General features: G+C 41.1%; 1 protein-coding gene across 2 annotated transcripts in view; it reads right to left on the reverse strand.

Moving 5' to 3' along the window:
- The window catches only part of SUSD1 (sushi domain containing 1), a 167,849-nt gene extending 156,573 nt beyond the window's left edge, over window positions 1-11,276 (reverse strand). For both annotated transcript variants that reach the window (XM_077142024.1, XM_077142014.1), the window contains exon 1: window positions 11,187-11,276. In XM_077142024.1, coding sequence (XP_076998139.1) covers window positions 11,187-11,262 — 76 coding nt within the window. In that variant the 5' untranslated portion in view covers window positions 11,263-11,276. The remainder of the gene's footprint in view (window positions 1-11,186) is intronic.
- Between the last annotated feature and the right edge of the window lie 15,147 nt (window positions 11,277-26,423).

Raw genomic sequence — 26,423 nt, forward strand, 5'->3', positions numbered from 1 at the left:
GAAGCTTACTTTTATGAAACTTATTTCTGTAGCGGAAAAGCTAAGCCTAACTATAATTGTGCCTAAGAGTTACTTCCAGAAAATCTCTTTTACTGCTCAGATGTGGCCTCCCTCTCTCTCTCTCTCTCTCACCCCAACTCTGTAGGTAAAATCATGACCCTTCCCACTACATTGGACATGACATTCAGGGATCACAAAGAGGGACTTGACTTCCAGGAAGGAGCCTGGCCAGGATCAACAACGCCTTACTGACCAAAAAGGGGAAAAGAAAGATAAGATATCAGTGGCTAAGTGAGTTCAAATAGATTCTAGAGGCTGTTCTGGAGGCTACTCTTATGCAAGCTTCAGTTAGATAGTGCTAATTGCCATGGCTTGCCATGATGGTTAACCAACATTATTCCTGTTAACTCTAAAGAACACCCAGGGTTCTATTTGGGATTCTACAAACCTTGCATGTACTAAGTTTATTTTCCAGAAACCTATAATCTCCAAATAGTTTCTAGGCCAGATAAGTCCTGAAACACAGAGGGGCCAGCCTCTCCAAGAACATCAGCTAGTTCCATCCCCATCCTATATTGTTGATACCTCTTTTCAACATGAAAAAGTTAGAATGGGCATAGTCCAAAGACCCCTAAAAATTGGGAGAAGGACCAAAGGAGAAGAAGGAGTTGTAAGAGAGAAGATAGGATGTAACAAATGAGTACGACTGCTCAAACATAACATTGATATTTCTTTTAGTCTCCCATGTCTTGGAGCAGCTAGAAGGAAAGCCTGAAATCGTGGAACTGTAACCCATATCAAACTTTGAAATCAGTTCTATAACTACTTGTTAAAATGTACTTTGACATTTATTGCTTTTTTTATATATATTTCACAATAAAAATGTTAAAAAAAAAAGAATTATGGGGCATGGAGTTGCCTCTACTTAATAGCAGAACATCACTAAGGATAACTTAGAATCACAATGGTCCTTATGGGAAATTTCAGTTGAAGAACACTTATCTTAGAAGTGCACTCGAAAAAGCAGGCTCCCAAATTAGGCCAAATGGAATGCCTATTCAAATTCGTTCTCAGAATCTACTAAGAAATTGCAGACTCTAAAATAGCTTATATAAAACTAGTGGGTTTTATATTTCTATGTTTTCTGTGTTTCTGTGCTTTTATGTCTGACTCACTGGTGGAAAAATTTTAATTAAAGCTATGAGCTATCTATTTGTGTCTATGTTTGATGTATATTTTCCTACCTCCAGATGGTGTTACCAAATTAACTTTAAAAACTCCTTTAAAAAGCTCTACTCAAATTAGCTTTAAAATAAGTAAGCATTTATATATATTTTAATACTACTAAAGTCCTGGAAACCAAACCTCTAATACTTCCCCCTCCCCCAAAAAAGTACTCATAGAACTAAAATCAAATGTTTAAAAAAAATTTTAAGTTCACATAATTCAGATAAAATTTGATAAGTAGTACTAGCTTAATACTGTTAGTTAAATAAAAATAGCTTTGCCTTCTGCATTATGAATGTTTAATACGACACAAACACAATTTTATTCTACTTGGGTATGTTCTCCCTAAATGTATACAGCTTTACTGAAAAACTAACATTCTATCTACTAAATCTTTAAAATGATACAACATGTAAATTTGCTTTTAACCAAACTGAGTTATTATTCTGACTTTATTTTAAGAATAATTGTGTTTTTTAGGATGTTCGTTTAAAGACAGTTTCAAAGATCTTTTTAGTAACTTGAGGTACGTAGGATGCGCTTTGTTAAGGATAAAGAGAGTAATTGTGTCTTAAAGTAAAATGACTGGTTGTCATTGAATGACAGGTAGGTATATGTAGGAAAAAAAACTGAATGGATATTAAAAACTATAAAAGGGTTATGGACAAGGAATTTTATTGCTTATAGTTAAGGTTGTCTAAGATTTGACAAGCTTATGTGATTTTTTTAAGCGTTTTCTTACATAGCATCCTCATACAAAATGGCATTGAGTTTTCTTTCTGTTAAAATAATAAAGTTTTCTTAGATTATTGATTTGCTCTTAGTAGGAGATAAAAGGTTTTCTTAGCCATCTAACAATCTGCCTAGGAAGTAAAAAGTCTACATCTTATCAGAATAATAACCTTATTGATATTTTCATTCACCTGATCATCCTTTATTGTTTTTTTTTGTTAAATAAAAAGTCTTTTCACTTTCAAAAGAACTAAGTGTGGTTTTTGTTTGTGTGTGTGTTTTTAACAATCATTTTAACTCCTAATTGCTTTTAAAATCCTTTATTGTCACTTTGGTTAAATACGGAACTGAATTAATTTCACGGTGACTGATTTTTCTATTTAACAAAATGCACAAACCTAACAAATTTTGACTGCTACCCGTCCCAAAATTAATGTCAAATAACATCTTATTGAGCTCAGACTATCTTTGGGATTTTCCAGAAAGTCCCTGGAAAATCACAAAGGATTTGTTCTTTTACCTCGTAAAAGGAGAGGTGTTAGAAATAACCAGGTTTATTTAATGTTATGAGTTCCATGAAAAGTGTTGTCAAATTAAAATAGGATTTTCTAAAAAAAAAAAAAAATAGGATTTTCCAACTTTCTGCTAGTCAAATTTAAATGATTAAGTGGCATTTATATAAACATTTCAGAAGCTGTTTAAAGTCCCTAGAGATTTGTCAATAATCTTCACTATCCTAGTACTGATCTGCCTAACATTAGACAACACTACAGAGTTATTGGTCATAATTTCAGTTATTCTTTAAAAAAAAAAATACACGTCACTGAAACAATCACATTTCCTTCTCAATTAAAGTAAACTTTAAAGTAAACTTTAAAAAGCCTACATAGTAATTACCATTCTTGCTGTACCTATGTAAATAATCAAGCCAAATCTAATGGAATCAGCCTTATTTTATTTTTTTTAATAATTTTTTAAAACATAACATCATACAAACATGAACATTTTTTGCCATATGATCATTTCATTCTTGGTATATAATCAATAACTCACAATATCATCACATAGTTGTATATTCATCACCATGATCATTTCTTAGAATATTTGCATCAATTCAGAAAAACAAAAAGAAAAAAGAAAAAACTCATACATACCATACCCCTTACCCCTCCCTCTCATTGACTGCTAATATTTCCATCTACCCAATATATTTTAACCTTTGTTTCCCCTATTTTGTTTCTATGCCCCTTACCACTCACTTTCATTGATCACTAGCATTTCAATCTACTAAATTTATTTGAACATTTGTTCTCCCTATTATTTACTGATTTTTAATCCATATGTTTTACTCATCTGTCCGTACCATAGATAAAAGGAACATCAGACACAAGGTTTTCACAATCACCAGTCACACTGTAAAAGCTATATCATTGTACAATCATCTTCAAGAAATATGGCTACTGGAACACAGCTCTACATTTCAGGCACTTCCCTCCAGCCTCTCCAATATACCGTAACTAAAAAGGTGATATCTATATAATGCATAGGAATAACCTCCAGGATAACCTCTCGACTCTGTTTGGAATCTCTCAGCCATTGACACTTTATTTTGTCTCATTTCTCTCTTCCCCCTTTTGGTCAAGAAAGTTTTCTCAATCCCTTGATGCTGAATCCCAGCTCATTCTAGGATTTCTGTTCCATGTTGCCAGGAACGTTTGCACCCCTGGGAGTCATGCCCCATGTGGAGAGGGGGAGGGCAGTGAGTTTGCTTGTCATGTTGGCTGAGAAAGAGAGGTCACATCTGAGCAACAGAAGAGGTTCTCTGGGGGTGACTCTTAGGCCTAATTTTAAGTTGGCTTAGCCTATCCTTTGCGGGGATAAATTTCATATGAACAAACCCCAAGATTGAGGTCAGCCTTATTTTATAATTAAGAATAATCTTTTTGAGATTATCTTTGATTAAAAGAAGGATGACTATTAAAAAATTTTTTATTTCAATGGAAAATATAGCACACTCCTGTGATCATCAGATTTTTGTTCCTATACATTATCTGAGCTATTTTATATCCCCTTTATAAACTGCAGATAACTACATGGTTTTATTTCCTACCTGTAAATTCAACTGAATCCTGTGATCTGGCATATATTATTTACTCTACATGCCAGTCAGAAAGCGTTTAGTATCTTTTGTATACTGGGTCTCAAACTGACAAGGGTTAAGATTCCCAATCCCTTGACCTACCGTGATATAGGGTTCCTCTCTTTCATTGCATCATCATACCTTCCCTAGGAATACATGACCTAAAGCGAAGTTATAAACACATCTAAAATTACAAAACAGAACTTTTAACAGTACTCTAAATGCCCTCCAGGTCCTCCAGGCTGAAGTTAAAAACCTAGCATCAATGTTCTTACAACGCAGGTTTTAGATATCCTGACTGCCCATAAACAATGTTGCATTTAGGTTAATAAGTCTGGTAAAGTAATAAATAACCTAAATGTTTTAAAAGACCAAGTTAAGATAACTCATAATATCAGGTGGCCTCAAATATTTCAATAGACAGTCTTTCCTTGTCATAAGGTAGAAAAATATTTAGAAATACATATTCCCCTCCCAGGGAATGCCTTCAAATATTTCTAATAACCGAGGCAGGTCATTAAAACTCTAAGATTCTACAAACAAGTTGACATTAGCATTGTCCCTACTACTGCCAATCCTCTGGAAAGGTAGAGAAAACAAATGGCATAATAAAACTAAAGCTATCTAATTTAACTGAGGAAACCAGGTTACCTTAGCCTAAAGTTCTTTCAGTGGCCTTATGGCCATTCGAAGCATACCTTTGGGGAACATAATTTTCTCCCTATGAAATTATCACTGGAAGACCTATGTCAATGGCCTCCATTTTAACATTGATCCCCTTACAATAAGTCGAGCAATATTGTAAATATGTAATGATTTGTGCAAAAGGTTATCTCCAACAGATGAAGGACACATTTCCACATCCAAATTTCCTTGACTCCTCACAAACCTAATTTCCAGCAATGGGTAAACTGTAAGTGACATCAACACAAAATAGCCCTTGAACCACCAGAAGGGACCTTACCAGGTACTTTTAACTGCAGTCAAACTAGAAGGGATTGAATCTTGGGTTTACATCTCACAACTTGAAAAGGTTCCACCTTCCAACAATTGGACCTGTGAACAAATAAGAGACCTACTACTAGGATAAAAAGTAGATGGCTTCATGAAGTGGACAGTGTGACGGCGCCAAGCTGTATGTACCCCAGAAGATCATGCTCTTAAAGCTAATCCATTCCTGTGGGTGTACACCTATTGTGGGTGGAATCTTTTGATTAGGTTATTTTGGTTGAAGCATGCCCCAGGTGGGCCTTAATCTTAATACCGGAGTCCTTTAAGAGAGGATGAAATTCAGAGAGAGAAAGACACAGAAGTTGAGAGAGAAAGCCACAGAAACAGACAGCAAGCCACTGATGCCAGAAGCTGGAAACAACAAAATCCAGAAGAGAAGAGAGAGAACAACAGACACTGCCAAGACATAGACACAAGACTATGCCTTGTCATCTGACATAGGAGTCCAGGTACTATCTTGATGATGCCTTGATTCGGACATTTGCATGGCTTCAGAACTGTATGCTTCTAAGTTAATAAATCCCCATTGTAAAAGCCAACCCATTTTATGGTATCTGTATTCCAGTGGCTTTAGCAAACTAAAACAGAGAGCTTCTACCCCAAATCATGGAACAAGACCCCACAAACCCCTACATTCCCAATATATTCCTTATAACTTCACCTTAGGTCATGTATTCCTAGGGAAGGTATGATGACGCAATGAAAGAGAGGAACCCTATATCTCGGTAGGTCAAGGGATTGGGGATCTTAACCCTTGTCAGTTTGAGGCCCAGTATACAAAAGATACTAAGTACTTTCTGACTGGCATGTAGATTAGATAATATATGCCAGATAACATTGTATTTTTTAATTGTATTTTTTATAATTATGATTGTATTTCTATCATTTCCAAACCCCTTTTGCACACCTTTTCCATCTTGCTTAGAATATTCAACCACCAAAAATATTTAAACTATTCTCGCTTGTCTCTTTCTTCCGTCCTGCAATGGCCTGAAAGACAGGATATCTAACTGACTGTTGGATCTGTGATCACAAAACACAACCGTAAGAGCTGATTTTCCCTGTTTCACATTTGTACAGACACCAAGAAGGCTTTCATTTATACCCTGTGACACAGATAAAGGCACAGCCATTAACTGTGCACCCTTCCTTCCAGCCCAGTCAACCTGGCAAGATGCAACAACTCCCAAGATCAAGCACAAAGCAAATGGCTCATTCATATATTTAGAGGCATCCCCAACATAACCTTGACATCTCTAGGGGTGAGCTACCCACACCCCCTCAAGATTTATTTTTCTTTATGGAGAAAATAAAACCTCTACCATTGGGCTCCTCCTGGCATAGGTCATTGGACAGCGATGGGACAATGCACCCTGGATGTCTTCTTATTCCCTTAGAAATTCAAATTTCTGGTAAATTTCGGAAAAACAAATCCGAAGCTTCAAACTGGACTACCCCACTTAATTTACATTTCCAAGCCAAATGTGAATTGCCTGGCTTTGTCTCTGATGCCAAATGGGCCTCTTTCCTTAGATTCTTATTGTCTTAATTAGAAATTAAATCCAATGAACATATGATTAGAAATTCATCTATAACAGGAAGAAAAATTGCTAATTCCACTGCAAAGCCTATTGCTGAGCAACAAACATCTTTAGATTCTTTAGCTTAATTATTCTAAATAATAGGACTGCCTTTGCTTATTTGCTGGTTGAGCAAGAAAAAGTTTATAATGCAATCAATACCACCTGCTGTACTTGGATAAACACTTCTGGGAAAGTGGAAATGCAGCTACACGAAATAGTCAAACAAGTAAATAGCTCAAACCAGTAAGTCCTTCCACAAGATCACTTTTTGACCTCTAATTTCAGTTAATTTGGGGTCCTGGGGCCCTTAGCTCAAAAGTATATGCCACACACTGGGCATTTCACAATTGTCTCCCTGGTGTGCTGCATCTTCTCAAAAGTTTTAAATTGTGTTGTAAATAGCCACCTCGCCAAATGTTGTCCATCCACCTAGAATGACAGTAATATGAAGATGACAAAAACGACCAAGCCCTCCACTTCTGTAACCCAGAATCAATCACCTATGAGAGCATCTAGAGCCAGCAGCTGGTAGCTGAGAGTGGAGCTAAGCTTTTACATTTTGATCTCAGCTCTTGGCTAGGCCAAAGGCTAGATCAAAGTGGGAAAACCAATAAATAAAATCTTGTAGGCCCAACCAGAGACACCCATGTGAAGCCTTATGTCAGCGAAACCAAAATCTAAGTAAGTTTCTACTTCCCTGTAAATGCTTAGCTCACCCAGAAAACAGAATTTAAGTCAGCCAATCAGCTGTCGCCAGCTCCCTATTCCTATGCCAGTTAGCTTCCTCATTGCTAAGCAACTGTGGGCACTAACCATATTAAAAAACTGTAGCCTGCATTAACCAATGAAAATTTCCTCCCAATATACTCCCTTGTTCTGCCTGTAGAAATACATTGTCCTCTTTATTCAACAGAATCCTTAATGCATGAGTTGATTCAATAAAATTCTCTGAGTTCTAAGTGAATTTTGCTCATCTTTATTTTAGCAACATTACCACAATAAAATTAAAAGGGAAAAAAAAAAGTGCCCTAAACTTTCCTTCTGTGAAATGGCTTCTAGCTCCCCTCACCTTCCTTTGCTCTTCTCAGTTCAGTCCACTTTCTCCCTGGACCAAAATCAACTTGCATCACACACACACACACACACACACACACACACACACACACAGACCCCTGGCCTCCAGACAAGGAACCAGCCCACACCTAGTGCCCTAACCTCAATGCTGAGTTTTGAATTAAGCAGTCATAAATTTTGGCCACACCTAGGTTCATGTAGAACAGTCACCCTCTACCCACCCCACTCCCAATTCTTGCCACACACTGCCTCACACCTGACTCACATTCACAAAGTAGACTGCACACACTTTTTCATCCATGCAATTAATTTCCTCTCTCTCCTCTGCAGAGCGGATGCCCATAGGCCACTGGCTCTCAGGGGCTCCAGAGCCCTAGAACTCCATTTTACAATGTGGCCAGAGGCTGACTGTACCCAGGGCCAAATGTCTGCAGGTGGAACAGGTGGCTGCCCACATCTTCTTCACCAGCTCTGATCCTGTTCCTTTCCTGTGAGCAAAACAACCCATTCCTTCTTCCCCACTCTGAATAGTGAGAGAAAAAAGAAGCCTAAAAAGTCTAGTATTAGTGAAATCAGGAGCATTTTATACCATAGAAACAACTTCTCCCAACGCTCTGCACCCCTGATCCCCACGATTCCTTGCTCCTCCTCCCTCTGATCCTCCCAAACCCCAGCCTGGCCTGAGCCAGCAAGTCCCACAGCCACTCCCAGAGTAAGGTTAAGAAACAGGACTGACTGGTTCCACCCCTCCTTCCCCATTCCAAACCTTCTCTTTCCCTAGGGCCTGACACCCCACCCATCCAGGGACACTTTCCTGCTCTACCAATTATGGTCTTTCTTCATACTCAGGGCATCCAACTTGGACTCCTCCACTTCCCTCCTCCCCTAAACCCCCTAGCTCAATGCTAATGAAATTTAGTTCATCATGCGTTCCCAAATTCCTAATACGAGCCACAAGCCCATCCGACAAGGAGTCGGTGGCCTAACTGTACAACAGAGGAGTGGGAACGACGTTGCTGGTGCTGCAGGCAGACCTGGATAACGGCAACGGGCTTCCCAGGAGGAACAACAATAGGGCTGGTTTTGAAATAGAAAAGCACCCACTACATAGATAGCTGTGTGAGAGAGAAGGCCATTTCTTCTCCATTCTTCTCTTCCCTCCCTTTCAGAGACTGACCTCTCCGACCTGGAATCCAATCTTGCTTTTGGACACACTCCATTAAATATTTCCACTTACTTTTACATTTTCAATTTCTCCCTCTACTGATTAATGTTCTTCAAATAAAATGTGCTTGAGTCTGCTTTACTCTCCCCACTCCCAGCCCCTCGCCCCTAAAATCATGCACTGACCTGACCAGCCAACTTGAATGTCCCCTTCTCTTTCCTCTATCATTAAGGACTATCTGTTCTGCCAAGGTCTCCACACTCCCTCTAAGCCCTCTGCTTTGGCTCTCACCCTCCCTACTCTGCTAACACTCTGGCTCACCAAGGACCAGAGTCCCAAATCCAAAACCTTCCTCTCAGTCACCATCCCCTTGGTTTGCCCTCCCCTGGAGTCCAGTCTTGCTCCCTCACTCGCAGCTCCCATCTAAACTTTGTCTTCCTCAAGAATCTATCCTTGGTCCTCTTAATCTCTCCAACCTCAAGGCTTCAAGTGACTAAGTCTACGTCCTACCTGCCTATTCATCTCATCTCTCTGAGCACCTTAACTGCATCTCAAGTTCAGGATGTCCAAAATAACCAATCTTCTTCCTTTCCAAATCTTTTTCCTTCTATAGAACCCCACAATGAAGCCACCCAGTTCCAAAATCTTATGTTATCTTTACTCTTCTGTTTCCTTATACCTTAACAACTGCTTTTAAGTCCTTCCAGTTCCCCTCAACCTTATCATCTGCTGTCAGTCCTCTTCTCCTGCCGTCATTATGGTGGGCCCAGACCTTGGTATTTCCAGGCCAGCTACAGCAACCACTTCCTCGATGGTCTCTAAGCCTCCAGCCTTTCCCCATATCATCCACTGTAAGGAAATCTGTCCTTAATAAACGCAGCTCCTCCAAGGCTGTAATGGCAGGAGAATATTTACATAAGGAGAGGGGACTCAACCAGGCAACCCTGACTTCCATTTCCCCAAATTCACCCCCATAGATTTTAACCAGTTGCGGCTAACTGGTTATCATCTTCAACCACCATAACTCAGTTCAATGGGACCAATTCAAACTCCTACTTAAACTACAGAGCCTTAACATGAAGATCCTGAAAGAGGTTCAAAAATTTTATGAGCTCTTACACACAACTGCAGTGGAACATAAGTTCAAGTTAGGGAAAGAGGTTGGAAAGCCTAGAAAGCCTATCAGAGCATCTGATGTACAAAAATGGTCACTGCCAAAGAATGAGTCATCAGGGAAACACCTACCTGTACGGGCAAAAGTCCCAAGGTGGAGGCAATTTGGGGGGACCAGAATATGAGCCTCAAAGTCTCCCTGAACATTTCCTTACATAGAAATTCCCCTTCACTTCAGGATCAGTGTTTGCTTTTATTAAGGAAGCTGGGGCTTTCCTTACACCCACTTTTCCTATCATTCCCCTGTACAAAAATCCCCAACAGCATCCAGTGGCTTCCTCCTGTCCAGGAACAGCGAAGTCCAAATGCCTGGGTGTGCCGGTCACGTCACTACCTTCTGGTTAAGTACAAGCTTAGAGGTACATTTCCTGTGCCTCTCCGAGATAAACTCTACTCCCCATGCTTTCCTTCCTACATGCTCTTCCTCAAGCTGTCCCCTTCGTCTGGAATTCTCACTCCATATACATTTGTGGAGATGGCTGACCGTGCCGTCCGCTACGAATTGGGATGGTCCTTTCTTCTTCAGACTCTGAGTTCAATGAGGGCCAGCACTGCGCCTTCACACCCACCACGGGTCACCTGTTCTAGGACGGGGCGTTAAAGGAATGAGTCAATGAACACTTCGTTCCTATAAACTTCCTTACACTTCTTTCTCATCTTTTTAGGAGTCGCTTCTTCACCGAGGTGAATAAATAAAAAGGGACAAAGAATAGTGCTTCGAGTCAAGTATTCGTCGCGTAAGAGTCACAGCGGAGCCGGAAGCGTGACCTTGCGGCGGGGCCCGCCCTTCCACGCCGGGCGCGGCTCTCCCCCGCCTGCGCTCTCGCCCAGCCCCCACCCCGCCACAGACCTCGGGAGGAGAGGGCGGCGGGCCGCCCCGGGCAGCCCTGAGGGCTGGGGACCTGGGCGGGGAGCTCCTCCTGCTTCTCTGAGCTCCGCCTTCCCGATCCCCAACGGCCAGAGGAGCCCCACCTGCGCACCACACCCGGCTCCGCGCCGGCCGGGTCCAGAGGCAGGGAAGAGTCCCTAGCACTTTCCCCTCGCGGCACCCGCGCGGCGCCCCGCCTCGGCCGGCACTCACCGTCCACGCCGCGGGCCAAGCCGAACAGCAGCAGGAGCGGCAGCAGGCGGCGGGCGCCCCGGGGCCCCCGGCCCATGCCGTCGCCTCCCTCCCGGCGCGCCCGCGACTCCGCCTGCGGCCCCCGAGGCGCTGAGATAAGGCGGCGGGTGCCGCAGGGAGGGGGCCGGGCCGGGCGCTTCCGGCGCCGCGGGGGGGAGCGGAGGGCGCCGCGGGGTCCCAGGGAGGCTGCGGGGCCAGGCCCTTCCCAGCTGCGGGAACTCCGCGCGGGTAAGGCGCTCGTTCATTCACTCATTCGTGCACCTGCTGCGCTCCGGGCGCGTGGTGGGCACGCAGGGTGCCAGGGTCAGGACCTCTCAGGGTTTCCATTCCGAAAGGCGGGGACATACGTCAATCAAATAATGACACGGCTGAATGCAGTCCCGGGCTGTGCAGAAAAGGAAACGTCCGCCCGACCCCAAGCGAGTGTAAACTGTAATAAACAGGGGCTCCAAGCCCTCCAGGGGAACTCCGGGAGGACCCCTGGGGGAGGCAAAGGAGGCGGGGGCAGGGGCAGAAGGAGCAGGAATCTTGGAGGAGATGAAAAAGAGCCGCATGGATGAAGTGAGAGGGTGAGAAACCACTGGCCGTCCCCTCCAAGGGGCAACAGACATGACAAAGTGATGAGAACGTAAGCACAAGCAGAGTTCTGGTGGGACAGGAAGAAGGGCTGGCCGGAGGTCGCGCGGCTCCAAGGATACCCAGCCCGGGGAGCTAGAGAGGACCTCGGGAGGCAGCTAAGCTAAGACCTCATGGCTGAGAAGGAAGTAAGGCAAGAATTTAAGGGATAAGAAAGGCGTGTGGGAAGGGACAGAGACAAGAGAGTTTCTTCTAGAAGTGGAGAAGAGGGCCTCAGGGTGGGAAGAGATGGTTGGGGAGAGGCATATAGGCTGCAGAGGTAAGATCTCATAAACCAAAGAAAGGACGTTGCCGAGAAGCTGTAACAGGGGAGTGACCTGATCAGGGGACGCTCTGTGGGATTGGAATTGGGGCATGGGAGGCAGGAAGTCATTCCTAGGGCTGTGCAGGGATCTAAGTAAGAGAGGACGTGTCCTGGACAAGGCATTGGGCACGAATAGGGAGAGAAGTGAAAATGAGAGCGGTATTTAGGCGTGGAATCTACCGGATTTTTTTTTTTTTAACGTTGTTTTTCACAGCAGTGGTATGTTTACAGAAAAATCACGTAGAAATCCCATATTCAACACCTCCACCCCCACCCTACCCCCACAGTTTTCCCTATTGTTAACATTTTGCAATAGTGTGGTACATTTGCTACAATGGATGAACTAGTGTCACTAATATTAACAAAGTCCATAGCTTACTTTGGGTTTCACTCTGTGTTGTACAGTTGTTTCTTTGTTCAGTTTTTATTGTGGTGACATATATACCACATGAAATTTTCTATTGTAACTGCTTTCAAATATACAATTAAGTTGTGTTCATATATTCACAAAGCTGTGTAACCATCACCACCGTCCATTACCACAACTTTTCCATTACCCCAAACAGAAACTGTGAATCCAAAGAGTATTAACTCCCCATCATCCACCCCCACCCCACCCCTCTGTCTCCTGACAACCTGCAGTCTACTTTCTGTCTCTATGACTTTGCATGTGCTAGGTATTTCATATAAGTGAGAATCACAGTATTTCACCTAACATGGCATCTTTCAGGTTCACCCATGTTATAGCAGGTATCAGAAATTCCTAAGTTCCATTTTGAAGGCTTTGGACTTGTGTCTGTGGAGTTATCCAAGAGCAGGTATTTCGATCTGAAGCTGAGCTCCCCTTCTCTTATTGTGCTGGTATATCACACAAGCACGAGTATATACACAAACACACACATGCTGAGCGTGTGTGGACATGTGAACACTCACGTCCCTGCTCCTTTTCCTGGCACCCCTCTACTTCACCCCTATCCCCACTTGCTTTCTCCACTAGAAGCCTGCCCTACATCTAACTAGGCTCCAACACAACCATATAAGGGCTAAACTCGGGTAGCCCTAAAAAGAAGTAGTTAAAAATAAACTTCTTAGGCTCTGTAGCAGGCTTTCTGGCAAATTATTTTTTGTTCAACAAAGATAGCAGCCTGCCTTGGGGTGTAGAAGGGCTGTGTGGGCGGGGCAGCCCCATCTCCTATTATCTAGAGGAACTGTTGTGAAGGCCAGTTCTCCATGCACTTTAGAATCCTGTAATTGTATCAAAAATATCATTCATTTAAGAGACTTATTAAACAACCCAAACCCTTTCTTTACCACCGTGTCCTGCAGAATTAATTATGTATATTTAAAGTTTATTGGGATAACTGTCAGAAAAAAAATTCCCAAAACTTGGAAATGGGCAAGAGAGATTGTTGGATGTCTGTTCAGTGAGGTGCTGGGCACTGTCCAGTAGTGCTTCTGGAGATGCTCTGATTCTGTAGTGTTGTTTACCTTTCGTTGACTTTCTTTTTGTTGTTGTTTTAATTTTTATTAGAGAACTTGAGATTTACAGAAAAGTCATTCATAAAATAAAGTTCCCATATGCTACCCTATTATTAATACCTTGCACCACAGTGGTACATTTGTTATAATTGATGAAAGAACATTTTTATAATTATACTGTTAAGTCCAGTTCAAGGTTTACCCTAGGGTACACTGTTTCTGTTGTACAGTCCTATAGAATTTCTTTCTTTTTAAAAAATGTTTATGCTTATAACATATATACAATTCAAAATTTCATCACCACCATCCTAAACTAAACCAAAACTTTTCCATCATCCCAAATATGAATTTAAGCATTAACTCACCATTCCCTACCCACCCTGGCCCCTGGTAACCTATATTCTAGTTTCTGACTCTATGAATTTGCTTATTCTAGTTATTTCATATCAGTGAGATCATGTATAATATTTGTCCTTTTGTGTCTAGCTTATTTCACAGAATGGTTCACCCCTGTTCTCACATGTATCAGAACTCCATTCCTTTTTTTTTTTTTTTAACATGGACAGGCACCCAGAAGCGAACCTGGGCTTCTGGCATGACAGGTGAGAACTCTGCCTGCTGAGCCACTGTGGCCCACCCTCCATTCCTTTTTATGGCTGAATAATATTCCATTGTATGCACATACCACATTTTTAAATCCATCATCATTTGATGGTTGCTTGGTCTGCTTCCATCTTTTAGCAATTGTGGATAATGCCACAATAAATATCAATGTTCAAATATCTGTTTGAGTCCCTGCTTTCAATTCTTTTGGGTATATACCTAAAAATGGTATTGCTGGGTCACATGGCAGTTCTGTATTTAACTTTCTGAGGAACTGCCAAACTGTCTTCCATAGCAGCTGAACCATTTTACATTCCTACCCACAATGAATGAGTATTCCCAATTCTACACATCCTCTCCAACACTTGGATTTTTCCATTTTTTTTTACTAGTAGTCATTCTGGTTGGTATGAAAATATCTTCTTGTGGTTTTCATTTGCATTTCCCTAATAATTAATGATGTTTTAGTTTCCTAGGCTGCTTAAAGCAGATACCATGAAATGGTTTTGGCTTAAACAATGAGAATTTATTACTTCACAAGCTCATGTTTTTAAGGTGGTGAAAATGTCCAAATCAAGGCATCGTCAAGATAGTGCTTTCTTCCTGAAGACCAGCTGCCAGCAATCCTTGGCTCCTCTGCTGGTTTCCCACTTCTTTTCTGGGTTTTCTTGCTTCCTTGGTTTTCTTTTTCTCTCTCTGCATTCATTCACTTCATAAAGGACTTCAGCAAAAGCATTAAGACCCATTCTGAATGAGATGGGTCACACCTTAACTGAAGTAGCCAAGTCAAAAGGGCATATTTACAATGGGCCCACACCTATACGAATGGATTAAGATTAAGAATATACAACTTCAGACCACCACAGATGTTGAGCACCTTTTTATGTGCTTTTTGGCCATTTGTTTATTTTCTTTGGAGAAATGTCTATTCAAGCATTTTTCCTACTTGGGTTATTTAATTTCTTTATATAATCCTGATATTAAACCCTTATAAGAGGGTGCTTGGGAAGTTCAGTGGTGGAATGCTCTCCCACCATATGGGAAACTAGGGTTCAATTCCCAACCCATGCACCCCAAAAACAAAAACAATATCAACCAAAAAAAACACGTAGAAGATATGTAATTTCTTCCATTAGTAGGTGTTTGTTTTATTTTCATGACACAGTACATCAATGTACAAAACTTTTTACATTTGGATGAGGTCTATTACCTGTTTTTCTTTTGTTGTTTGTACTTTGGGTATAAAGTCTAAGAAACCATTGCCTAAAACAAGGTCCTTAAATGCTTCCTTCTATTTTCTCTCTAGGAGTTTTATAGTTCTGGTTCTTATATTTAGGTCTTTGATCCATTTTGGGTTGATGTTTGTATTTGCTTTGAGGTCAGGGGCCACTTTTATTCTTTTGCCTATGGCTAGTCAGTTGTTTCAGCACCTTTTATTGAAAAAACTATTCTTTGCCAATAGAACAGACTTGGCACCCTTGTCAAAAATCAGTTAACAGTTGGCAGGCGAACTCACTGCCTTCCCCCAACATGAGACATGACTCCCAGGGGTATAAATCTCCCTGAAAATGTAGAGCAGGACTCCTGGGAATGAGCCTGGCCCTGACATCATGGGATTGAGAAAAGGGGAAGAGAAATGAACCAAAATAAAGTTTCAGTGGCTGAGAGATTTCAAGTAGAGTTGAGAGGTCATTCTGGAGATTATTCTAGTGCATTATATACATATTCCTTTTTCAGTTATTGATGTATTGGAATAGCTAGAGGGAAATGCCTGAAACCATTGAACTATAATCCAGTAGCCTTGATTCTTGAAGATGATTGTATAATTTTATATAATGTGACCATGTGATTGTCACATTAAAAAAGCTTGTGACTAGCACTCCCTTAATCCAGTATATAGGCAGATGAGTAAGGAAATAAAGACAATAAATAAATAATAGGGGGGATAGGGGGCATGGGATGTTTTGGGTATTTTTTTAACTTTATTTTTATTCTTATTTTTATTGTTCTTTAGGTTATGAAAGTGTTCAGAAATTGATTGTGATGATGAATGCCCAACTATGTGATGATACTGTAAACCATTGATTGTGTACTTTGGATGATTATATGGCATGTGAATATATCTCAATAAAACTGTATTAAAAATAAATCAGTTGGCAGTATATGTGAAGGTTTCTTTCTGAACTCTCAATTTGAGAGATCCATTGGTCTATATGTCTATCCTTGTGCCAGTACCATGCTGTTTCTATTAGTGTGGCTTTGAAATAAGTTTTAAGATCAGGAAGTGTGAGTCCTCCAATTTCGTTCTTCTTTTTCAAAATGACTGGGGCATGTGGGGCCCCTTACCCTTCCATATAAATTTGATTATTGGTTTTTCCATTTCTTCAAAGAAGGCTGCTAAAATTCTGATTGGGATAACATTGAATCTGTAAATCACTTTGGGGAGACTTGCTATCTTAACAATATTTAGTCTTCTAACCTATGAAAACTTGCATCTACTTAGGTCTTCTTTGATATTGTTTAGCAATGTTTTGTAGTTTCCTGTTTACAAGTCCTTTACAAACTTGGTTAGATTTATTCCTAGATATCTGATTCTTTTAGATGCTATAGTAAATGGAATTTTTTTCTTGGTTTCTCCTTCAGATTGTTCATTAACGGTTATGCCAGTTTGAAGCTATTGTGAACCCCAGAAAAGCCATGTTTTAATCCTGATCCAATCTTGTGGGGGCAGTCATTTCTTTTAGTCCTGATTCAAAACTGTAGGGCAGAAACTTTGATTAGATTATCTCCACAGAGATGTGGCATGCCCAATTGTGAGTGTCACCTTTTGATTAGATGGAGATGTGGCTCTACCCATTCAAGGTGATCTTGATTAGTTTACTAGAGTCCTTTAAAAGGGGAAACATTTTTGAAGAAGATGACACAGATGCACAGGCTTGGAGAGAAAAGTTGTTTCACAGCTGACAGAGACATGGGCAGAGCCCAGCAGAATTAGCTATGTTCCTTCCTATGAGATTTTAAGCAAGCCAGAACCCAGAGTTGTGTCCCAGAGGAGTTAAGTAAGTGAATGCCCATAGATGCTTGGAGAGGAATTCACTGGCATCAGAAGCTGGAAGCAACAGAACTTGGAACAAGGAACCAGAAGATGACAGTCATGTGCCTTCCCAGCTGACAGAGTTGTTCTGAATGACATCAACCTTTCTTGAATGAAGGTAACATCTTGGTGTCTTAATTTGAACATTTTCACAGACTTAGAACTGAAAACTTGTAACTTATTAAATTCCCTTTTTAAAAGCCATTCCATTTCTGGAATATTGCATTCTGGTAGCTTAGCAAATTCCCAGATTTGCTTTGCTAAAACTAATACAGATTTTGGTAGGGAGAAATGGGATGCTGCTGTGGTTGACAAATACCAACCATGTTGGAACAGCTTTTTAAATCGATAAGGAGAAGATTTTGGAACAGTTGTGAGGGTCTTGATAGAGAATACCTAGAATGCTTTGAAGAGACTGTTGGTAGAAATGTGGACTCTAAAGATACCTCTGACGAGCCCTTAGACAGAAATGAGGAATGTGCCATTGCAAACTGGAAGGAAGGCATTCTTTGTGGATGGAAGGCAGAAATTGAGAGTGATGAATGCGGATATTTAGCAGAAGAAATTTCCAAACTAAATGTGGAAAATGCAGTCCGGCTTCTCCTGCAGCTTATAGTAAAATGTGAGAGGAAAGACATGAGTTGAGAACTGAAGTCTTGGGTACAAAGAAAACAGAAATTGATGGTCTCAAAAATTCTAGGCCTCCAGAAATGGAGACCCCAGTCAATAGGGCCCCACATGAGGATTTAATCAAACGTGGAAATAGTCAGCCATTTCAGGACAAGAGAGGATTGGCAGTCGAGTTATCCAGAAAGGATTTGTGGACAGTCCTATTGTTTGATGGTTATTGTGCCCGTTTGAAAGAATTTATGTACCCTAGGAAAGCCATGTTTTAATCCTAATGACTGTTTTGTAAAGGCAGTCATTTCTTCTAATCCCTATTCAATACTATAGGTTGGAAACTTGAATTAGATTATCTCCACAGAGATGTGACTCACCCAATTGTGGGTATTAAACTTGATTAAAAAGGAGACATGATGCCACTCATTCCACGTGTGTCTTAATTAGTTTCACTGGAATTCTTTAAAAGAAGAAGCACTTTGGAAAAAGCTTGAGAATGACACAGCCATGAAAAGCAGAGTCCACCAGCCAGCGACCTTTGGAGATGAAGAAGGAGAACACCCCCAGGGAAGCTTCATGAAGCAAGAGAACTGGAGAGGAAGCTATCAGACATCACCATGTTTACCATGTGTGCCACATGCCTTTCCAGTTGAGAGAGAAACCCTGAGCTTCATTGGCCTTCTTGAACCATGGTATCATTCCCTGATGTCTTAGATTGGACATTTTTATAGCCTTGCTTTAACTGGGACATTTTCACAGCCTTAGAACTGTGAACTTACAACTTATTAAATTCCCTTTTTTAAAAACCATTCTGTTTCTGGTATATTGCATTCTGGCAGCCAGCAAACTAGAACAGTTATGATCCTGCGTACTACATAGAAAGCCAATAAGAGTCTTGTAGGATCTGTATAAGTGGAACCATTGCCAGTCTGGACTCAAGGGACAGAGAAGGGACAAATTGAAGGAAAAAGAACTTCAGAGGAGGAACCATGGAAGCTAAGGTCTGGTGCCAGGAAATCTCTGCCCAGGAGAGCCGACCCACCCATACACATAGAGAGGATGAGTTTGCTGCAGAAGCAGAGGGCTGGCCTCCCACTTCGATGCTCAGGAAGAATTTGCTGCCTCAGGCCTCAGGGGGGGTGGAACACATAAACCAGGGATAGAGGGGGCTTGGCTGCCATCCCATTTTTCTGGGGAGTTGAGTTAGTGCCCCGATGTGTGGACAGGGTAGAGCCAAGAAAAAAGATGGTCCCCCCAATGAACCCCAGTGTTGCAACACATTCCAATACTGCAGAGAGAGCAAGGCCACTGCATAGGCCATTGGAAAGGGTGAGACTGCTGCTTTTTAAAACCCTTAGAATAAATAACTCTCAGGCTTTGTAATCCCATGGAATTTGCCCTGCAGGTTTTCGGAACTGTTTGGGTCCAGTGACCCCTGTTTACCTTTCGGTTTCTCCCTATGGCAGTGGAAACATGTATCCTATGACTGTCCCTTCTTTGTATGATGGTAGCAAATAACTTGTTCTGAGTTTCACAGGTCCAGAGGCAGAGGAGAATTTTTGCCTCAGGACAGACCATGTCTGTAACAGACTTTGATGAGATTTTATACTGGTTTTAACTTTGAATTGTATTTGTATTGCTACTGAAATGGTTTAAAGCTTTTGTGATCTTGTGATGGAGTGAATGTATTTTGTATATGGAAAAAACATGTCTTTTGGGGAGGTCCAGAGGGTGAAATTTGCCAGTTTGAAGCTATTATGTACTCCAAAAAAGCCATATTTTAATCTTGATCCAATCTTGTGGGCAGCCATCTCTTAATCCTGATTCAATACTGTAGGGTAGAAACTTTTGATTAGATTAGCTCCACAGCGATGTGGCTATGCCCATTCAAGGTGAATCTTGATTGGTTTACTGGAATCCTTTAAGGGAAGCATTTTGAAGAAGACTCAGAGCTGACACAGATGCAGATACTTAGAGAACAGTTACTTCAGAGCTCACAGAGACACGGGCAGAGCCCAGCAGAAACCATGCTACTAGGCTCAAGTCTATTAGGATTCTTTTAACTGCATGTGACACTACTTGAAGTAGCTAAAGTAAGAAGCGGAATTCATTATGAGATGAGAGTTTTTCATGGAATAGAACAAAAGAAATGCAGACCTTACGACTAGATTGGAATCTGAGATTAGACACCACCGGGGCTGTGTTCTCTCATTTTTCCCATCACTTGCTTTGTTCATCTCTTTCTCTCTCTCTCTCCCTATAGGCTTCCAGGTTTCTTGTCTTACCACTGCACTTGGCTGAAAAATATGGTCAGCCCTCAGGCCCCTGTATTTCCAGTCACAGGCCCAGCCACTAGAAAGGACTGGTCTCTCTTTTTTGATCATCTTACCTTCCTTAGACTTGTCAGAGAGCGGACCTCGGCTAGGGTCTTGACGGTCAGCTTTGATCAAGTGCATATCCCCAGTGAACCTGGCTGAAAGAAACAGGGTCTCATTGTGCAAAATGATTGTTGAGGACTCACCACTGTTATAATGTGGGTTGGTGGAGAAAGTGTGTGGCCAAGTAAATTGGTAAATGTCCTCTCCATTACATCTTTGCTAAAAAAACAATCAGTGATTCCTCCAACCTAGCATCTGAGGTTCAGGAGCTCGAGAATGGCATACCAGGCCCTTTGTAATCTGGGCCCTGCTCATCTTTCCAGGTCCATTTCTGCTTCCACAGTTCCCTACATGAGCCACTTTTAGCACTTACTACATCTATTGGAATTGTCACTTACTTGTCTTTCTCATTAGCCTACGAACCCAAGGACATGGTTTCTACATATTTACCAGCTATCCTTTGTCAGCAAATTTCCTGGAACCTAGTAAGTGTTCCTCATATTTGGGGGAAGGAAGAAAAGAATGGAGCCAGTCACTGTGTGTCCTAGGTTGCCAGTGGGTGTTACTATTCAGCTCAGCTGTGCATCCTTAGAGAAAGCTGGTTTAGAAAAGCTTCCTGTTAGTCATCGCCATACCTGTCTCACTGCCTGCTTATTTAAGTGCTCCATAGTTCTTAGATGACATATCCCCAGGTGACTGTCTCTTGCAATGACTGTCCCCAAGACTCTGATGCTACCGGCCCCCTCCCCCTTATACTGATATACTCACACAGTTGTGCTCCTTTGTTCTAAAGTAGAGATGAGTGAGAAGCCTTGTATCTATACTAAAGTGGGTAATGAAAAAGGAAGCCACTTCAAAAGATTTCTTATGTTTTGATGTTCTCTGTCAGGCTTGTGAATATAGTCAAAACATTCATAGGTAATTTTTAAATCAAATTATTCTTTCATAACATGGCAGTTACTTCTTAAAGATAATTGACCAACATCAGCCATGATATTGGGCTAACAAGCCAAAAATCTTAGGTCCTCACATAAAATGCCGGTTGTCTGACGTCATCTAAATCAAGCTACTTGCACCTGTCCAAACAGGCCAGCTCTCCCTATTACCAACTCACCCAGCTGCTGTCAAAATTCCTCTCTCCCAGGTTCCTCCCCTTCATAGCCCTGCCCTGTGCTACTCTGGAGACTTTTGATTCATGTTCATAAAACCTAACCGAAAATGTTGAAAGCAAAACTGGAATTTATTACCTGCCATAACCTAGAAGGTTCAGGGATAGAGCTGACTTCCGGTGTGGTTTGACCAGAGACACAAAAGATGCAGTTAGAACCCTGTTTCTTCCTCTCAGCTCTGCTTGCTCAGTGCTGGTTCCATTCTCAGAATTTCTGCTCATGATCATAAGTAGATCTCACATCTTCTCAGCTTCAAATCTAGTGGAAAAAGGTTTCTTTTCTGCAAGAGAGACACAAAAATCCCTGGGGTCAAGCATCCATCGCTAAACAAACTGCACAACTGTGCAAGATAATTAGCCTAGAGCCACCAGGGCCTGAAGGTGGGGTCAGACCCTAACCCTGGGGACTGAGCTAGGAAAGGGACGGTCCCCCATGGAAATTCAGAGCAATACTTCATCAGGAAAAGGGTAGTGACTGGGCAGCAAACAAAGCAGATATGACTATACTATTTTCTGCTTTTCAATAGTTTGTGAGCATAATGCTGGCTGTGCAGCTTCCTTCCCTTCCCAACTTCACTAACATGTACATTTTCACAAATCATAACTTAGTCAAGCTGGAAGATTTCTAGTCTGCTCTCCATGTCACATTCTAGGACTTGGCTTTGAGTCTCTCAACATTTGGGATCATTTTTCTTTTTTAACTAATTTAACTAAAGATTTACTTACACCTAAAATTGAGCACAATAGTCTAGGAATAGATTGACCACGGCAGAATCAAGTGGATCATTTTTCCACAAGTGCTCATAGTAAGCCTCTGACATACACTCAGATTTTTTTATAACTCAAGATAGGACATTAAGTGTCTTTCTACTACGTTTTATGTTATTAGAGTCAGTCCATTGCATCTATCCACTGGTCTTTTAGAACATGATGACTCCAGAATTCCTAAATGGTTTTCTGAAGACCAACTCCACCTTATCCGGGATTGACAAATCCCGCATCACAGCAAGCTAGCTTCCAGAGACTCTCCAGAATGGTCTGGAAGGGAAGATTCTGGACAAGGAGACTTCCTGGCTTATTTAAACCACACACTACATTTATAGCCTTCTGCAAGATTGTAGGTAAACCTACTATGTGCACTGTGGCTTCTAGACCACCCTAGCTTTTTAGAAGCATATCTGCCTGGCTCAAACAAAAGTTTATGGAACTATGTAGTAAAGAATGTGACCCTGCCCAGAAGAGATCCGGCCTCTACCCTCAGCTTCTAGAAGGCCTCATACCTGATAGGAGTGTTCAGGGTTGGGGCTGGTCACATAGGATCTTAGGTCTTAGGGTAGGAGCTGGTCATTCCAGAAAAACCAACCATGTGATCTAGGAAGGGGCTTTGGGTTACATGTTATCGATCAACCTGGAAACAGTCTGGGGAAGGAGACACTGAAGATTGAGTTCAACCATGTAAGCAATTGATCGATCAATTATGTCTATGCAATGAAGCTCCAGTAAAAACTCTGGACACCAAGTTCAGGTAATGGACCCTGATTTGCAGTAGTCCATGTGTATTGTCACACCATGATTTTGCAAAGGTAACATGTCCTAACTCTATGGAAGAGGCCCACGAAACCTTCACGTTTGGACCCCTCCCAGATTCTACCCTATGCATCACTTCCCTTGGCTGATTTTGATCTATAATAAACCACAGCCATGAGTAAAGTAGCTTTCAGTGAGTTCAGTGAGTCCTTCTAGAGAATTATAAAAACTGAGTGATTTGGGTATCCCCTCAAACTTGCAATGGGTGTCAGAAGTGAGGGTGGGCTTGTGTGGAGGGCCATGTGCCCTCTAAACTGGATTGCTGCCTCTAAACTTCATAATGTGCTTATCTCCAGGCAGAACCTCAGAAAAAAGAGTGACCCTTCCAGCTGCTGGGGTCAGGAGAGATATCACTAAAGAAGAGGCCTTCAAGCTACACCCCAAACCATGGATAGGTTTTCAGTAAGTGAATATGGGAAAACAAGACGGGGAAAAAAAGTGCTTCTCTTTGAAACAATTGTACATGAAGAAAATTGCTAAAGCTGGAAGTGTCTGATTTGGCTGAGAAGAAAGTCAGAAATTAAAAGGAAACTAAAAGGAAATCCTGCTTCTGCCCAGCCCTAAGCCTCCAAGCTCTCAAAGAGCATGCCTCAGGAAATCTTCTCCAAGCCAAGATACTTTTAAACCCTGGCATGAGGAGCCCCACCCTGAGCCCTGCTTTAAAGAGGCTACAAATTACAGATACAGAAAAAAAAAATACTTACTAATGCATTGAATACCACTTACTAGTTTATCATTTAATTACAAAAGTAACACACGTGAAATATGGACATTTTATAATATAGAAAAATACTAAAGAAGAAAATAAAGACTTGGCATAAACGTAACAAGACTAACTTATTAAAATTATATGAGTGTTCCATCACCAGGCATACTGTTCTTAGGGTTGACATAGAGCAGTCCATAAAACTAAGCATCGGTTCTCATGACTGACCCCACTCACACCCAGGAAATATTCTCCACGTGGCCTGTCCCATGTTCTTGAAACAAAAGATGACCACTTCCAAATACCCACAAAGTTCCTCAAAGTCTCACTGCTGACACAGAGACAGATGCTTCAAAGTATAGGGAGGATTGAGAAGTGAAAGTACATAATAAAAAAAACAAGAAAAGACAAATTAATGAACTTTTCAAGTCTGTCCTCTGAGATAGCAAAAACGCACCAAATTCTTGCATGATGAAGTATTTCCCAGTAGTGCTGAGTGTCCATTTTCTTGTTTCTTTTCATGTTCTGTCTCTTTTCATGTTCAGGGCTGTAGAATTTACACGGTGTTCGCAATCATTGCTCCTGATGGCTGAGGAACATTTTGAAACATTAACAATTTTTGTTACTCTTTTATTTGTGAATATATAGGTCTAGACATTATGAATATGATACATGATACCAGCTCAAGAATATTACCATTTGAATATTTTCTTTGGAGAAATGTCTATTCAAGTCCTTTGTCCAATTTTTAATTGGGTTGTTTGTCTTTTTGTTGTTGGGTTGGGGTGTTCTTTATATATTCTGAATCTTAAACCCTTTTCAGATACATGATTTCCTAATATCTTCTTTTTTTATTTATTTATTTTTATTTTTTTATTATTATTGTTATTTTTTATTAACGGAAAGAAAAAAAAAGAAATTAACACAACATTTAGAAATCATACCATTCTACGTATGCACTCAGTAATTCTTAACATCATCACATAGATGCATGATCATCGTTTCTTAGTACATTTGCATCGGTTTAGAGGAACTAGCAACACAACAGAAAAAGATATAAAATGTTAATATAGAGAAAAGAAATAAAAGTAATAATAGTAAAAAAAAAAAAAAAAAACCCTATAGCTCAGATGCAGCTTCATTCAGTGTTTTAACATGATTACTTTACAATTAGGTATTATTGTGCTGTCCATTTTTGAGTTTTTGTATCTAGTCCTGTTGCACAGTCTGTATCCCTTCAGCTTCAATTACTCATTATCTTACCCTGTTTCTAACTCCTGCTGGACTCTGTTACCAATGACATATTTCAAGTTTATTCTCGAATGTCCGTTCACATCAGTGGGACCATACAGTATTTGTCCTTTAGTTTTTGGCTGGACTCACTCAGCATAATATTCTCTAGGTCCATCCATGTTATTACATGGTTCATAAGTTTATCTTGTCTTAAAGCTGCATAATATTCCATCGTATGTATATACCACAGTTTGTTTAGCCATTCTTCTGTTGATGGACATTTTGGCTGTTTCCATCTCTTTGCAATTGTAAATAACGCTGCTATAAACATTGGTGTGCAAATGTCCGTTTGTGTCTTTGCCCTTAAGTCCTTTGAGTAGATACCTAGCAATGGTATTGCTGGGTCGTATGGCAATTCTATATTCAGCTTTTTGAGGAACCGCCAAACTGCCTTCCACAGTGGTTGCACCCTTTGACATTCCCACCAATAGTGGATAAGTGTGCCTCTTTCTCCGCATCCTCTCCAGCACTTGTCATTTTCTGTTTTGTTGATAATGGCCATTCTGGTGGGTGTGAGATGATATCTCATTGTGGTTTTGATTTGCATTTCTCTAATGGCCAGGGACATTGAGCATCTCTTCATGTGCCTCTTGGCCATCCGTATTTCCTCTTCTGGTAGGTGTCTGTTCAAGTCTTTTTCCCACCTAATATCTTCTTGTAATCTGGAGGCTATCTTTGCACTTTCTGATAAGGTCCTTTGATGCGCAAAAGCAAAACCTAAATTTTTACTATCTTATCCTTTATATAAAGTTTGCCAACCTCTTTAGATGATTGCTGCCAACAGAATACGACTTGTATGAAAAAAATCTTTAATATATCAATTTAATTTTGCTGAAGTGAATACAAGAGAAATAAATTTTATGGAATGCATATACAATGCCCTATAAATTATGTATGTCTGTATTTTATTATTCATCCAAACATTACTGGCTTCTCAAGAAAACACCCAGACATGGGCAATAATAATTAAATTCAGTCATTTTTAATAGCCTGTCAACCTCTAGCCATCTAAAAATCAGAGCTTTTCACATATTTCAAATTTTGTATTTCTGAAGGTGTATTTTTCAATACGAGGAACGTTTGCCCTTGCTCCAGGCTCGGAGATAAAAGGGCAGACCTGACCGAGTGGGCTGCGGCACCTGCATATGTTGAGGAGGCTGCTGTATTCAAAGGCAGCGTCTAGGATGCTGGAGCCTGGAGACGGCCCCTGGGCCTTGGATGACAGCCTGTGAGCTGAGTGCAGCCCCAATGTAGTAACATGCCTCTCCCTGGGCCCTGCTTCAGACTTGGTCGCCATCAGGACATTTGGACAAACACAGTGCCTGGAAG

Source organism: Tamandua tetradactyla, chromosome 2 (assembly GCF_023851605.1).
Source record: "Tamandua tetradactyla isolate mTamTet1 chromosome 2, mTamTet1.pri, whole genome shotgun sequence".
NCBI classification, from domain to species: domain Eukaryota; kingdom Metazoa; phylum Chordata; class Mammalia; order Pilosa; family Myrmecophagidae; genus Tamandua; species Tamandua tetradactyla.